The following is a 15493-nucleotide window of genomic DNA, read 5'->3' as shown; positions in this document are numbered from 1 at the left end:
AGAGCTGCGGGGGTGCTGGAGCCTATCCCATCTGTCTTTGGGCGAGAGGTGGGGTACACCCTGGACTGGTTACCAGCCAATCACAAAGCACATATAGACAAACAACCATTCACACTCACATTCATACCTATGGACAATTTGGAGTCGCCAATTAACCTAGCATGTTTTTGGAATGTGGGAGGAAACCGGAGTACCCGGGTCTCCTAGCTGTGAGGTCTGCGCGCTAACCACTCAATCGCCGTGCAGCCCCCTCTCTGCCTCGTAACTCGTATTTTTGCTGCCTATTGTCTGTCAGTAGTTCAGCCACGTTGTAAATCCTTATTTGCTACTTTGTACTCTTTTGTTCTTTTAGCTTCCCAGTGACCTTCTGTAACTGGTGTCTTTTCTTGTACTTTGTTTTTCCTCCTCTGTGAGCGCCCTTTGTTTATTATTAAATACTTTTTACTACATTTGCCTTGGTCTCTGCTCTGGGTCCTCAACAACTGGCATGAGTGCCACCCAGCGTAACACTTAATTTGAGCTTCACTTTTTTTATCCACGCAGGATGGCTATGGTTTAAGTCTGCATATTCATTTCATACCAAATTGAAGGGGAACGTTTAACTATCATGATAAAGCAGTATCTGTCCAAAGGTTTTTTTAACATTGATGTTTGTTATAAAAAGAACATTTTGTAACATTGTCTTATTGTTTTATGTGCAACAAACGGTTGCTTTTGTAAATGTCTCCCATGGGCTACATGTGTGGGTGCGTTTGCTGTGATTTACAAGAGCAGCACTGACAGTAGTTTGTTAGTTTTGATCCTGCTTGTTGAGTATGACGTGTCCATTATGTGACTGGGATCTTTCCATGGTGTCCCAACTCTAAAAGAATCACTACCACCTTCTTAATAGTATCTGAAATACAGATAACCAACAATAAAGTCTCATTTTTGGGTGAATCTCCACTCACAGTGCCAGGTGGGGGCTGGGCTGTGTGGGGAGTCATTGTAACAGCAATACAGCAATATAAATGAAATCTTCAAGATGAAATTGGGGGGGGGGGGGGGGGCAATCTCCTGACTGTGTGGCTCACATGCTAAACACTCGGCCGCCGCCAGGCTATCAGCCACAATTTTTTAATATTCTGGGGCGCAGACTAAAGTCAGCAACACATCTACAAATTATAAATAAATCTAAAATATAAAATTCTAACACTTTTCATGGCATGGGGCAAACCATGATTAACACCATGACCTTGCATGATATCGACCAGCAGAGGAAGACCTTGAGCTGCCAGTCTGACACTTTTTTATCACTTGATTGTGAACTGAACACACGAACAACAGTATAATTCCAACACCATATACTTTCTCCAATACAATATACTGTATCTCCAACACCATATATATAACAATTGGTTGTTGATGATAAAACAAAGAAAGGTGGTGATTTAAAATACTAATTTAAAAACATTAAAAACATTATCTACATACATTAAAATACAACAACCATTACAATAAAATACAGTGCAAACAAACAACCCAGATTAGGCACAGCAAGTGAAGACTGGGGCTGGAGCTGGTCATCGGTTTGAGCACAGACCTAAAACCTTGCTTTTTAATGCACAAGACTAGAAACACACAAACTAAAAGCATGTCTAAAAACCTCAGGTAGGGCTTAACAAGAAGAAACTGATGTTTGGGTTGGTCACCTGTCCAGACACAGTCTCAACTTCTTGTTTTTTAATGCACAAGATTAGACACATGCAATCCAGAAAATGATATGTAAATGTTACAAAAAAGTGGGCAAATAAATTGACAATAAAAGCACAAACTGCGGATTTCAGAAAACAAAAGATGGAATGATACAGCACTCTATGAGAAGCAATGAAGTCTGTAAAATTAAATAATTAAAAATAATTATAAATAATTAAATAATTAAAATAAAAAAATAAAAAAATTGTTAACTATAATGATGGAAATGGTAATATTAATGATGATTATAATGATGGTCATAATGATAAAGATTCTAATAATAATGATAATAATGATAATGATAATAATATTACAATGATAATAACAGGGGAAAACAAGACAGTGGCATGAACATGATTATATCTTGCAAAAGGGGTAGGCATTTATAAGCTTTTGCTTCAGCCTACTCCTTTTGGGCTTGTGATCAGATAGCTGAATACAAATGTAAATAATGGAAAGTTATGTTTTAATTGATGTAAGAAATGCACTGTAATGTTTCATATATTTGCACAAATAAAAAAAAAAATATATATATATATATACTGGTACAGTATATATATTACCTTAAATGACGTGATGTCTTTGAATGCAACTCCTCATTGCTCACAATAACACTGTTTAAAGTGTGATTCAAATGTTCTGCTACTATTAAAGAGACCAATTTTAGACTGGTGTCTTTTATCTTGATTGACATATATAGTACATATAAATATATACTCCAAAGAGGCGCAGTGGGTGCGTGGCCATGTGACAGACTGCGCTGCTCACAAAATTTGCAAAGTGCGCTGGCCATTGACACAGGGCTGGTGCGCGTACCTGGTCTACGAAATTAGAGCCCATAGCTGGAGCCTAACTATGGGCGAGAGGCGGGGTACACCTTAAACTGGTTGCCAGCAACCACATCAATCATAACAAGTTGTATCATTAAAACAGTATATCATGTTAAATATTATTCCAGGGTTGGACAGCCGCTCACACTTAAAAGAATGACTCATACTATATGTACTTGTACACTAATCAAACCAGCTGTCCCGAACTACACAACACAAAGGTAAGCGATTGAAGGAAATGCAAAACATAGGGCATCGAGGCTTTGCTGTGGTGTGTGTGCACCACTGTGGAAGCCTGCAGCCAGCCTTTAATGACAGTGGGGGTCATATAGTAATAGTGCTATAAGAAAACATAGCATGCTTACACTCTTGTTAAAGGGGACCTATTATGCTCATTTTTGTGGACTCCTATCGGGCAGCTACACACCAGATCTTCCAGAATCTGCACCTATTCTAGCACTACTTCCTTGGATTTGTTTTTCCCACCAAAACCAAAAAAAAGTCTGTTTTAATTTAGTCTACCTTCGGCCCGCCCTAGGGCACGTCCACTTTGCTGTGATTGGTCACATTCCCCACTTTCTAATACAGTGGGTATAGGAGTTGATAATAAATGAATAAAGCCTTTGGAGAGTGAATTAAAACGTGTTTAGGAGCTATTGGCAGCTCATAATCTACTGGCTGGAGTCCCCTGACGTACCATGTATGAACTCAAAGAGTGGTAACGTAGGCACCGGTGGTGTGGTGAAGCTCAGGCAAAGCGCTGCCTCCCACCTCAGGAGCACTCATTGTTGGACACACTTTGTCAAAGGTACAGCTGGTACCATGGAGCTCAGTAGCCTGAAACTTTGGCATCGTTTAACATGAGAATACAACATTCTAACAACATTTAGAGGTTACTTGGCTCCACACTGTGGTAAGTGAATTTAGGAGGATTCCTAAATTCCTTATTTATGAGTAGAATACTTTCACAGCTAGATCAGAGACTAAAATGTTTACTAAACCTTCTAATTACTGGTTGTAACATTATTAGAATCCTCGAGACATAACATAAAATAACACACTGGTAGGTCAAATTAAATTAAGTATTTAATAGGAATAACAAAAAACAACCCCCACCAAAAACTGGGGACGGAACAAAAAACAATCCTCAAAAACCTGGATGTAAAACAATTAGTAAAGCAAAAGTTACTCTAAGTTAGTTGCGCTAGTATAGTTTAGCAGAGCATAGTGTGACTCAGGCTGTATGAGTGTGTTTACACCATGTTGTGTTTCACCACTTAATGTGTTAATGTGACCCAACACCGCCAACCTTCAAAATAAGAGTGCTCGTTGCCACATCCTGTGTAATTGTGTAAACCAGGGTTCCAAAACTTTACCAACTCAGGGCCCACTTGAAAATCTAAAAAATGTCCGCAGCCCACCTTTGTCCTATAAACAGTACATATGCAAAATTCTGCGTTCTCAGAGCACTTAACTTATTATTATTATTATTATTATAAAGATTCAGGATTTAAATGAAAGCAGGGGGATAAAGGAAGACCAAACTTTTAATCTGTGGTGTACACACAAGACAGAATTAATTCTCAACTTTTTTTTTCTCAACTGGGCTCCATTTTTCCCGCCACTACATACTACATGCTCCTCCGTGACCCCCTGGCATGGTGACCAGAGAGCTACGTTCCAATCATAATCTATATAAAGTTCCTAAAATATTGTGACAGGTCAATAACACTCAATAGGTTATTACTTTGGCCTATAAATAGATTCTTGCAATGACTATTTTACAATAAAATAATTTAAAAAATAATATTTGCATAAATGAATCATATTTTTAATGACCTCTCATGACCACCTGCAGTACCACCGCGGCCCACCAGGGGGCCGAGGCCCACACTTTGGGGATCACTGGTGTAAACGAAATAAGGGTATCAAAATTACATTAAATTTAATTAGCCAGTGTTGTTTTAATGCAAGGATTTTTGCATTTATTTACTGCCAGAAAGCTACACATTATATGCTGGTGGAGTACAGAATGTGTAAAAGGTAAAAAACTGAATACGGAATTTGGTTAAATAAAACGGATTTCATTGGGTCCAGACTCCGACAGAAGACCGGTGCACCCCCATGCTCCGGTGGAAGTAGGTCTAAAGGACAAACCTTCACCGCCGCAGGCGCACTGAGCAGCGAACGAAAGGGGAGGGGTTAGTGGGGGCTTTGTAAAAGGGGGTGGTGGGGGGGTTGTGGTTGCGGCAAGATAGATCCGGATGGTGCAGCGAGGTTGCGCATCAATCCTCGGGACAACTCTCTAACCTTGTCAAGCAAGAGAGGGGGGAAACTAAACGTCTAACCAATAAGGTAGGCTGTGCGCTTTGGCTGATGTGTGATTTCGTCACCGCTGCGTATCAAAAAATGGACGCACTCATCCCGGGTCTCCGGATTGATGTGGTAAGGTTGACTATCTGACTATGTTGCCATCCTCTGGCATCGATGTGTGTAGAATGCATTCACCTATTCAGCGGAAGTGCGCAGTAATATGTACACAAATGACGCTCCTGTTCATGTCTCTTCTTACGATATCCACACGGCATCGTGCACATGCAGTGCACAATGCGTTGTGATTTTATTTTTTGTGTAAAATCTCAATAAATATTAGCTTCGGATGCTTTAAAAGCTGCTCTTATGTGTGGATGCGGTGCGCTCGGAGGATGCTCTCATGCTGTATTGCGGTTCGTTCCATCCATTGACACATGACATCATCCTATTCGGGATTCTCGCCTCAAGCAATGACGAAATGACATGGAACAGCTTTGTAAGTTGACGTTTGAAATGGGTGTGCAGAAAAGAAAAAAAATCCATTTTAGTAAACGGCATGTTCGTACAGGTCATCGGATAGTGGGCTGTCAGTTATTGGTGATCAATACCGTAGATGCTCCACACTTGTATGAATCAATGTTGATACGCAAAAATATCCAAAATGTACAATATATACTACACTCTTGTGTTGATCTATGTTAATATGTGCATGTATCAAAAATGTATAAGCACAAAAAAAAACATCCTTTTTTGGGTGCAGTGCACCATGCAACAGATGCTACATTAGCATATGTCAAAGCATGTTACTTTTGCTGAAAATCAAATATAGAGCAGTGTCATTTTAAGAAAAAGGACTTTGCAGCCAAAAAAAAATCATCAATGAACTCATAATTACACTTAAAGTCTGGGACAGGGGTCCTCAATAGGTGGCCCACAGGCTTTCTTGTTACACCCATGCCTCCTAGCGCTATAGTGGAACTCAGGCGTTCATCCTTGCATGGAGGCAACTTCCAAATGCTTGAAGGTGCCCACCCAACAAATATAAACATTTCTAAATACTAGGTTATGTTCAAAAACAAAATGACAAACTCGATTTCTGCATTGAGAGTGCATGCAAACAATGCACGTTTTTAATAGAAAATATTATGAGGTAATGTGCCTACAAGGTACCTGAGAGTCTTCAGGACAAGTATTACAATACATAACAGGAATTAACAGTGTTGATGGGAATGTTTGGAAAAAATACTGAGGACTAATATAGCACTAATATATATATACAGTATGTATACATTGATGTTACAGAACTAAGTATATTTTAAAATAAGATATGATTATTAATATTAAACTAAACAGAGTGTGTTAGTTTGGGTAGCTGTGCCATTTTTTGTGTTCAATGTCAATGGTGCATAGTTGCCTAAGAAAATACTCACAATGCAACAAAAAAATGGTGCTTTCGATGCTCACTGACCTGAAGGAAATGCTTATATCTCTTTGCTTAGCACCACTGTTTGTCAGTCCTTGGCAGCCCCAAGCAGCATCAAGCATCGTCCCTGGGTCATAAAATCACACCATTAATGGTTATGGTTATAGTTTAAGTTGTGTCCAAAATGCTGAGACTTTGTGAACATCAACTGCTTGTGCTGTTTCATGAAATGGCCCATTTTAGTGCATCAATCTGTTTCAGAGCTACTGATATGCTAAAAGGTCTTAGCATTGTTCGGTCATATAAAAACATATATCATTTTTCCCCAAGGTGATATTTCTCACCACCTGCTGAGAAGAATTGTATTACATTTTGGGGTAGCAGAATATTGTTTGCTTTACGCAGAATTTCAGCTGTTTGAAAGTTTACCAGACCAGCTCATTTTAATAATTTTGATTTTAGGAATAATATCCTAACTGAGCTTTTTTGTAGTATGGTGAGTGAAGTGTAAGTTTGTAGTTATATCTCCATGTATCCACACAATAAGTTAGATATAATAATACCAGAGAAGAGTGTGGCCTGATTTTTGGTCTGGAATTAATTTTGCTCTGTATTGAATTAATCGTATAGCATTGAATATGGATGTCCGATATTGGCTCTTTTGCAGATGACCGATATGCCGATATTGTCCAACTGTCAATTTCTAATACCAATATATATGTAATGGTGGAATGAACACATATGTGTTGTGAAGCTAATGGATAGAGCGTCAGCAATTAGCTTGTCAAGGTGGCTGTAAACAACATTGGACAACATTTGTCGGTTTGTCGGTGGTACATTCCATGGAGGGGTTTGTCTTTCCATGACAGCCCATCAGGCTGCTCCTCCTTGCTGGGCTTAGCAGGTCATCCTTGGGGGCCATCTTCATCTTCTCGATGTATTCTTGGAGGCTAGTTGTTTCTTCCTGGACAGTGCCTGTGATCCTCAGACCCTCTCTTTTGGATTTCTGTATAGCCTCAGGATGAACCCTTCATGCATTGTAAGGAGTGGCTTACATCTCTTCCAGTGGCCAGGGTCTGATGCCAGCAGAGTATCTGATTACCGGCAGGGCATAGGTGTTAATTGGCTGGCTCTTATTCTTGCCATTCAGCTGACTGACGGATCTGCCTCACCTTCTGTGGGTATTTGGCTGTGGAAGCCCCCAGAGCTGCCTCCTCATGGTTGCCATTTGCTTGTGGAATCCCCAGGTATTTGTAGCTGTTCTGTACATCCATTATGTTGCCTTAGTTAGTTCAACCCCCTGATCTTCCATCGTCTAAATATCAGACGCCCACACTCATCTACTTCCAAATGATATTCCGATGTCATTGCCCTGTATCCTGTGTATCCCAGTGGAGTTGAGCAGCTGCCGCCATCTTGATGTCCAAGCAGGTGTACTAATTGTACATTTCATCAAAGTTATTTAAGATTTGCCAGATCAAAACACATAAATGTTCAAACCTGACTGCACTCTAAATCACGGAGGGATTCTATTTACGCTTGTTACATTCATTTTCTACCGCTTATCCTCACGAGGGTCGCGGGGGTGCTGGAGCCTATCCCAGCTGTCTTTGGGCGAGAGGCGGGGTACACCCTGGACTGGTGGCCAGCCAATCACAGGGCACATATAGACAAACAACCATTCACACTCACATTCATACCTATGGACAATTTGGAGTCGCCAATTAACCTAGCATGTTTTTGGAATGTGGGAGGAAACCGAAGTACCCGGAGAAAAGCCACGCATGCACGGGGAGAACATGCAAACTCCATACAGAGATGGCCGAGGGTGGAATTGAACTCAGGTCTCCGAGCTGTGATGCCTGCGCTAGACAAGATTCTGCCTATTTTTTCATAGTAATTGTCTCAAAATGAATGCTATCTAGTAGCCAACTACTGTATATATTTTTACAATTACCGTATTTTCCGGACTATAAGTCACACTTTTTTCCATAGGTTGGCTGTTCCTGTGACTTATACTCCAGAGCGACTTCATTCATTCATTCATTCATTTTCTACCGCTTTTTCCTCACGAGGGTCGCGGGGGGGTGCTGGAGCCTATCCCAGCTGTCTTCGGGCGAGAGGCGGGGTACACCCTGGACTGGTCGCCAGCCAATCACAGGGCACATATAGACAAACAACCATTCACACTCACATTCATACCTATGGACAATTTGGAGTCACCAATTAACCTAGCATGTTTTTGGAATGTGGGAGGAAACCGGAGTACCCGGAGAAAACCCACGCATGCACGGGGAGAACATGCAAACTCCACACAGAGATGGCCGAGGGTGGAATTGAACCCTGGTCTCCTAGCTGTGAGGTCTGCGCGCTAACCACTCGACCACCGTGCCGCCCCCCAGAGCGACTTATAAATGAAAAAAGTGTTTATGTTACATAACCATTGTGTTAGCATATCTTACACCTATTCAGCCCGTTCTCTATTCTTTTATTCTTAGAACTTGCCTTCCAAGAGGATGTAATGTCGGTATTGGTCAAGTAGTTTGTAAAATAAATTACCCACAAAAAATGCGACTTGTACTCCAGTGCGACTTATGTATGTTTTTTTCCACCTAATGATGCACTTTTGGCCTTGTGCGACTTATACTCTGGAGTGACTTATAGTCCAGAAAATACGGTATGTGTTTTAAAGGCGACCTATTATGCTTTTTCCACTTTTCTGTCCTACAAATGTAGTTAGAATGTTGTATTCTCGTGTTACACGATGCCAAAGTTTCAGATAATGAGGTTTGCACATCTGGAAGTGAGCCCTGAAGTAAGTTTGGGATGGCTCAAAACGTTCAGTTTCAGAGATTTTTTTCTACCACCGACTCACAGTGACTTCACAGTCAGCCGGTGACTTCCTTATATGGGCAGGGTACAAGCTGTACAAGCAGATAGCTCTACAGTGATTGGTCTGAGTGAGACCAATCACAGAGTGTGACCAATCACATTGTTTTGGAAATACAGCTGGAATAGATGCAGAATCTGGAAGATCTAGAAAGTATGCTGGTTATTGTGTGGAGCTGCTCTATCGGAGTCCACAACTCACAACAAAGGGCCAAAAAACGAGGATAATAGGTCCCCTTTAAGGCTGTAAAACCTCACCTACTTTATACACTTTTCTCAGACTTTAACATTTTCTCACATTTCTTTCTGGTTTAACATTCTCAAATTTTGTTTTAATTTTAATGATCAAACTTACACGGTTGGACACAACAAATTATACACCCATATTTCATTCCTATGACCGTTTTTGTATCAATGTTAAAACATATTGCTCCTGTAGTAATATTTTACTCCTACTCATCAGCCTCCATAGGCTGAAGATTCATGTTTGCAACGGGAAACAGGCAGTGCTACATGAAAGCCAATCAGAACGCAGAACACAATGGCTTATGTTTAGCCCGCTACACATAATGAGACAAACTCCAGCTGCACTGGTCTTCAACTCTCACATGAGTATACAACACCTTCTACTGGTAGCAGTAGTAAGTACAATAACAGACACATACAACAGAGCACTGATAGATCGCTCTAATACACCACAAGGACGCAGACCACAATGCACGTTCATACGCTGTAGCAAGGGAACACTGTATGCTTCCGTACATATGGAGACAATTTGCAGTAATTTGGTCTTTCAGACATTTTTCCAGGAATATCCTTACTACATTTCATCCTAAAAAATACACTGAAAATGTCTTCATCGTGAGTTACTGCATTGTTACTTACATTGTCACTTTTTGGTGTATCTTCCAGGCAAGATCTTCAACCATTGAGCTTAATGGAGAAAACTGAAGGAGTCCTTCTAAGATGACACTTACAGGACCGCCTGACATCCTGGTATCAAGTGTGCATCGAGACATAAAAGCGAGCCCCATTTCTCCACTCTCCACATCCTTGCAAGAAGAATGTAATTCTTTCAATTGCAGCACACTGGAAGACAAGAAGAGCAAGGTCAATAAGCGGCACTGCCGTACTTTTGAATATAAATCATTGCCAAAATATCACAACTATTCAATGCATTCCCCATACAAGAGGACTGATAGGCATGGCGCTAGCCCAGATATCGTTTGGAATGCCCTGGGCCACCAGCAGAGGTACCGCTTTTCTGCTCCAGACATTTTCAGCCACAGGCTACCATCTCAACAAGTGGATGCAGACACGAACAATGAGCCGGCTGTCCATGTCCAAAAACGAAGGACAAGGTCAAAAAGTGCCCCCCGGGTCCAAACCAGTCTCACTCCTGTGTCAATCGATTCCGTATCCTCAGGAAAAAAGGCAAGAGAGTCCAGATGGACTTCTGGAGAATCTCACTGGAGACCTGAAGTATCACTGAGTAAAGAGTCATCCTATGCAGCAAATAGAACCCACGTACACGAAGTTCATCCTGTTCGACTTCAGCCTCAAATGAGTGACAACAACAGACATTGGGCTCATTATCCTGCTGAGAATTATGAGGAGGCGTTGCTGGATAAACCAGTAACCAGTCATCATGTTAGATGTCGGGTAGACATTAAACCAAATAATTCAGCACTACATCACCCTGGACAGAAAAAGCCCACCTCTTCAATAGACATACCCTGGCAAAGGCACCACAATGGAGGCAGTCGGAGCCTGACCGTTCCCCGCCATTTTTCCTATTCTCGAACTCCAACTCCCACTGACTCATTGGGTAGAGAGAATCGGCAAACTTCTCAATATTCCTGCAGTCTGCCAAATAAGTACATACATCAAGTGGAAGTTCCTTTTGAAGTTCCGCTTTCATCTGGTTATCAAAGGGAAAACCGAGCTCATTCCAGTCCAAACATGCCAAGCCAATTCTTTTATGAAGATGACCCTGGGAGATATGTCACCACTGTTCCACCTCAGCCAAGTTCTTATTTTTATGACCGTTACACGCCAGGACAAACCTCTAAAGTGCAATATGTACATGACAAAAGAGGTACGAGACCTTATTATACTGAAATGGAGCACTATCCATACACAGTACAGGTAGGGTATCCAAAGTCCTATACAGCAAATGATCCGGGCCCATATATCATACAACCGCCACCAGCAAGAATTTTTTATGGGGATGATCCAAGGTCTTATCAAATTCAGACGGCTCCTCCAAGGTTTTATTATTCAAGTGACATACATGCCATGCCGCCGCAGCACCATATCCCGGCACGGGCATATTACGCAGATAGCCCAAAAAATGCTAGAGTTGTTCAAGCACAATCGGATGATGGGTATGTGTCATATGCCCCCGGGTTTTCTTCCACCCCCGTATCGTACGTGACCCAAGTCACTCCAACGAGAGTCAAACAGGAAAACTTACTAATGCCCTGGTATTCTGCTGAACCGCAAAGAATCGGCACAGATTCAAAATCCTACTCAAGATCGTTAGATGATATCCTGAGCTCCCATACAGAGAGGGAACAACCTCCTTCGGTTCAACGGCGTCAGAGCTATGATGATCTCGCTCCAAGGAAACCTCCGGGAGCCCCAGACGACAAACCCCAGCCGGTGGTGGTCAATCTCTCCACTTCACCCAGACGTTATGCAGCCTTATCAATGTCTGACAACTCCTTGATTGACCAAAGCCCCCCGCAGACATCAAAGAACACCGCTAGCAAACAGTGGTTAGTCACACCTGAGATCACAATCACTGATAACGACTTTCGGACGGGGAATCTTAAGACCACCGAGGGACGGTCTGCCAGTTGGGACATTCTGGACTCGAGAGGCAGTGAAGGTCCAGAACTGTGTCAGCGTGACATGAACGGCTCGACCAAAGACAAGCCACATGACAGCGGCTCTCTTCAGCAAAGCCTCGAACAACTGGACGAGCTGCTGGCGGATCTTGTTACCGACTACAAACCCCCCAGCAGAAGGGCGAGTGAGGACATATTAGATCAGCTCAAGAAGTTAATCGACGAGGAAGAGGCTGTGTCTCTGTCCAGGAAGAGTTCAATGGCCGCCGCAGAAGGACCACCTCCTCTTGACAAGCAGCCAACATCAGTAAGACTAAATCCGGATTCTTTTCAAACTATGGATGGAGCAAGTGATGCAATGAAGAGTGCGGATGAGTGCTCCCCGGATCAGAGCCCAGATGAGGATGACACGATGATGTGTTCCAACAATAAATGCCGGAGAACTGAAACATTGTTCAATGCCTGCCTTTACTTTAAATCCTGCCACAGCTGCTACACGTACTACTGCTCTCGCAACTGCCGAAGGGAAGACTGGGACATTCATAAAGAAAGCTGCGTGTACGGTAGAATTGGTAGCTCATGTCGACATATCATCAAACACTGTCGGGAGGCCATTGAAGTCCACAAAGCCTTTTCCCGTCTTGCCAAAGTCGGTTACCTTTCTCGAGGTAGAGGAGTTCTCTTCCTTGGTTTCCCAAACACGATGTCTTCCAGTAACTTCTTGCAGTCTGGCCTGGATAGTCTCCCCATGTCACCGACATACTTGTCACTCCGGGAGCTTGAAAGTTTCCAGGACAACCTCGGCGAGTACTGTAAGGAGCTGCAAGAAGCTGGAAAAGAATATGACCCAAATGAATGTTTTATCTTGAATGTGTCCATCGCTGTCGGTGAGCAGTTGCCTGATGGACCATCCCCAAGGAACCAAGCTCCAGCGGTCCGAAAATATGCAAAGGTTGCTCTGGCTTCTTTTAGTCCTGACAGAAAGATCTACAAGAAAGAAGCCGAGATGGAAACTCTGATCTTAACTCCGCCGCCGGGAACTGCAGATATTGACAAAGCTGGGGAAGAAGGCAGGAAAGCCAGGGAGATCTGTTTTATCAATATACAACGAGAGTTAAGGATTCGGGGGGTGTTCCTACGCCATGAATACCCTCACGTGTATCAGCAGCTCTGTGAGTTTGTGGAAAATAACCTAAGATTCACCCCCACCACTATTTATCCAATTGATAAGAGGACAGGTAAACAGTTTATGTGCATGATTATGGCTGCGTCTGAGCCGAGGACTTTGGACTGGGTGGGGACACCGCATCTCCTTGATGACATCATTTAGATGCATATTTACATCCACTGGATATATACAGTATATGCGCATGGAGCACGCAGACACACACCGTTTATTATGTACATTTATTTTTGGCTTGTCAGTATAATTTTTTACCAGAAATTTTGTACAGTACATTTTTTTAAACATAGTACATAGTTTTTAATCCGACAATTAATAGTGATTTATCTAAATATTGGCCGCTTACTGTTACAACGTGTTTTCTTCATGACGGATGACCTCATCTTTGAGGTTTTATGAAGAAAATATTCATGATTCTTTTCTTAACAGCAAAAGAAAGTCTATGCAAAGCAGCTGTATGACTAAATGGCCACGCTTGTGGTGCTTCATTATACAGTGGAACCTTGGCGAGCATCGTTCATTCCTTTCAGAAAACATACTATATTTACAAATAATACATGGCAATTCAGATCAGTTCCAGTTCGCTATTGCTACCTTAACCGAAGACGTTATTGTTTACAAAGACACAATGTGGCCGCCAGATCAACACGGACACCACCATCTTGTTTTGCCGTGAGTAATTTCTTGAATTCAGTCATGTTTCTCACCGTAGGTCTCTGCTTTTCTTTTGACCACGGCTGCAAAATAACCCAAAACGGAGCAGAAGAAAGCCGCAAGCATTTTAATAAAGAAGGTGACAAACACTGTTGAATTCAAGGAATAACTCATGGCAAAACAAGAAGGTGGTGCCGTGTCGTACAGACTTAGTAACTGTGTCACTACAGTTCATGACATCATAGACGGGCGACTTCCAGTTTTTGTTTCCATGTATTTGCAAGGTGCTAATGAGGACGTTTTGTGATGAATATACGTACATTAAGAAGACAGAATATCAATAACATGATGACACCATATTGCACACTAACCAGAATTTTTTTTACATAAATCCCAAAATATGCTAACCGAGGTTCCATTGTATTACAGTATAACTTACAGTAATACAGTGATTTCATTCATCGAAACTTCCTGAAAGAATTGATTTTGTGTAAGCAAGTCAACATAAAGTCAAAAGCGTAAAATGCAAACGCATTTTCAATCTGCTGATATTTTAATACATAATATCATATGATATTCTATTATGTAAATATATAATCATATGGTGTAACGGAGATACTAATGGTTTAGTTTTGAGTGACTGAAGTGGTAGTGGACTGAAAGCTGCCTTTCTAATTAATATTGACATCTTAATTGGTGTAGTATGAAACACTGTGGACAGTGAGACAGTGACTCCATACTTCATCCACAGGACTTGATGCAATTTCTTACACCTCGCAGTATGAAAAAGCAGCACAAATACTTGTCATTAGAACAAAGTGACATAGATGTTCCATCATGGATATGAATTTAAGTCAGTGTTTTTAGGGCTTTGCAGTTTGTTTACTGTGTGATTTCCATGTCTTTTTCATTTGACATTATTATGCCACTGCTTTTTGCATGTTTATTTTTTTGGACCAAATCAAAGTATTGTAGCCATGTAGCCAACTTCATAATTTTTTTTGCTGTCTTACTACTAATAAGGCTGTTTTGTTAACTCTATAGTAACTATGCTAATATACGATTGATGACCTGACCTTTAAAAAAATACTTACTGTGAAACATATACCTTCATAGATAGTAGTTTATAATAAATTATTCCTGATACCATTGTACTGCATTTCTTCTACTCATCCATTGAAGTGTGGTCGGGAGGATAGAGGGCGTATAGAATATACAGTGGGTGAAATGATCCACTTAAATGGCTGTAATCTGTGGGGCTCCCCGGGGGTCATGCTTGGGACCGCTATTGTTCAATAAGGTAGTGGTCTCCTGAGGGTGCCCGGAGTCAAGACTAAACACGGTGAGGCTGCGTTTCAGTTTGATTCTGCCAAAATCAGGCTTCAAGAAGATTTGCGACAATCCTCAACTTAGGCAATGTTCAAATCCAAGCTGAAAACACTTTTACAGAATGATTTTACCCTTTAAATAAAGACAAAAAAACTAAACAATTTTTTGACCCATTTTGTTAATTCAGCTTTTATTACCTTGATGAAGAATTTTACCATTATTTGATGAATGAATGAATATTGCTGTACCTTTTTGCGTCTTATTTTACCTTTGGGACAAATGTGCC

At 41.4% G+C, this 15493-nt stretch overlaps 1 protein-coding gene across 2 annotated transcripts; it reads left to right on the top strand.

Moving 5' to 3' along the window:
• Window positions 1–4811: 4811 nt before the first annotated feature.
• ajm1 (apical junction component 1 homolog) lies at window positions 4812–15345 on the top strand. Of its 2 annotated transcripts, none has more exons than XM_058064766.1 (2): window positions 4812–4919; window positions 10102–15345. In XM_058064766.1, exon 2 carries the CDS (start codon window positions 10156–10158, stop codon window positions 13369–13371), a length of 3216 nt encoding a protein of 1071 aa, XP_057920749.1. In that variant the 5' UTR covers window positions 4812–4919; window positions 10102–10155; the 3' UTR covers window positions 13372–15345. The 2 variants fall into 2 exon arrangements, with proteins under 2 accessions (XP_057920749.1, XP_057920750.1); XM_058064767.1 differs by having other exon boundaries at window positions 4874–5009.
• The last annotated feature ends 148 nt before the right edge of the window (window positions 15346–15493 follow it).

Source organism: Doryrhamphus excisus, chromosome 2 (genome assembly GCF_030265055.1).
Source record: "Doryrhamphus excisus isolate RoL2022-K1 chromosome 2, RoL_Dexc_1.0, whole genome shotgun sequence".
Lineage (NCBI taxonomy): Eukaryota > Metazoa > Chordata > Actinopteri > Syngnathiformes > Syngnathidae > Doryrhamphus > Doryrhamphus excisus.
Note: the sequence above shows the minus strand (reverse complement) of the source record. Positions and strands in the feature narration are given on the sequence as shown.

Bases quoted from the DNA above. Each gene is read 5' to 3' on its own strand.
- ajm1 (XM_058064766.1), top strand. From the start codon at position 10,156: ATGACACTTACAGGACCGCCTGACATCCTGGTATCAAGTGTGCATCGA.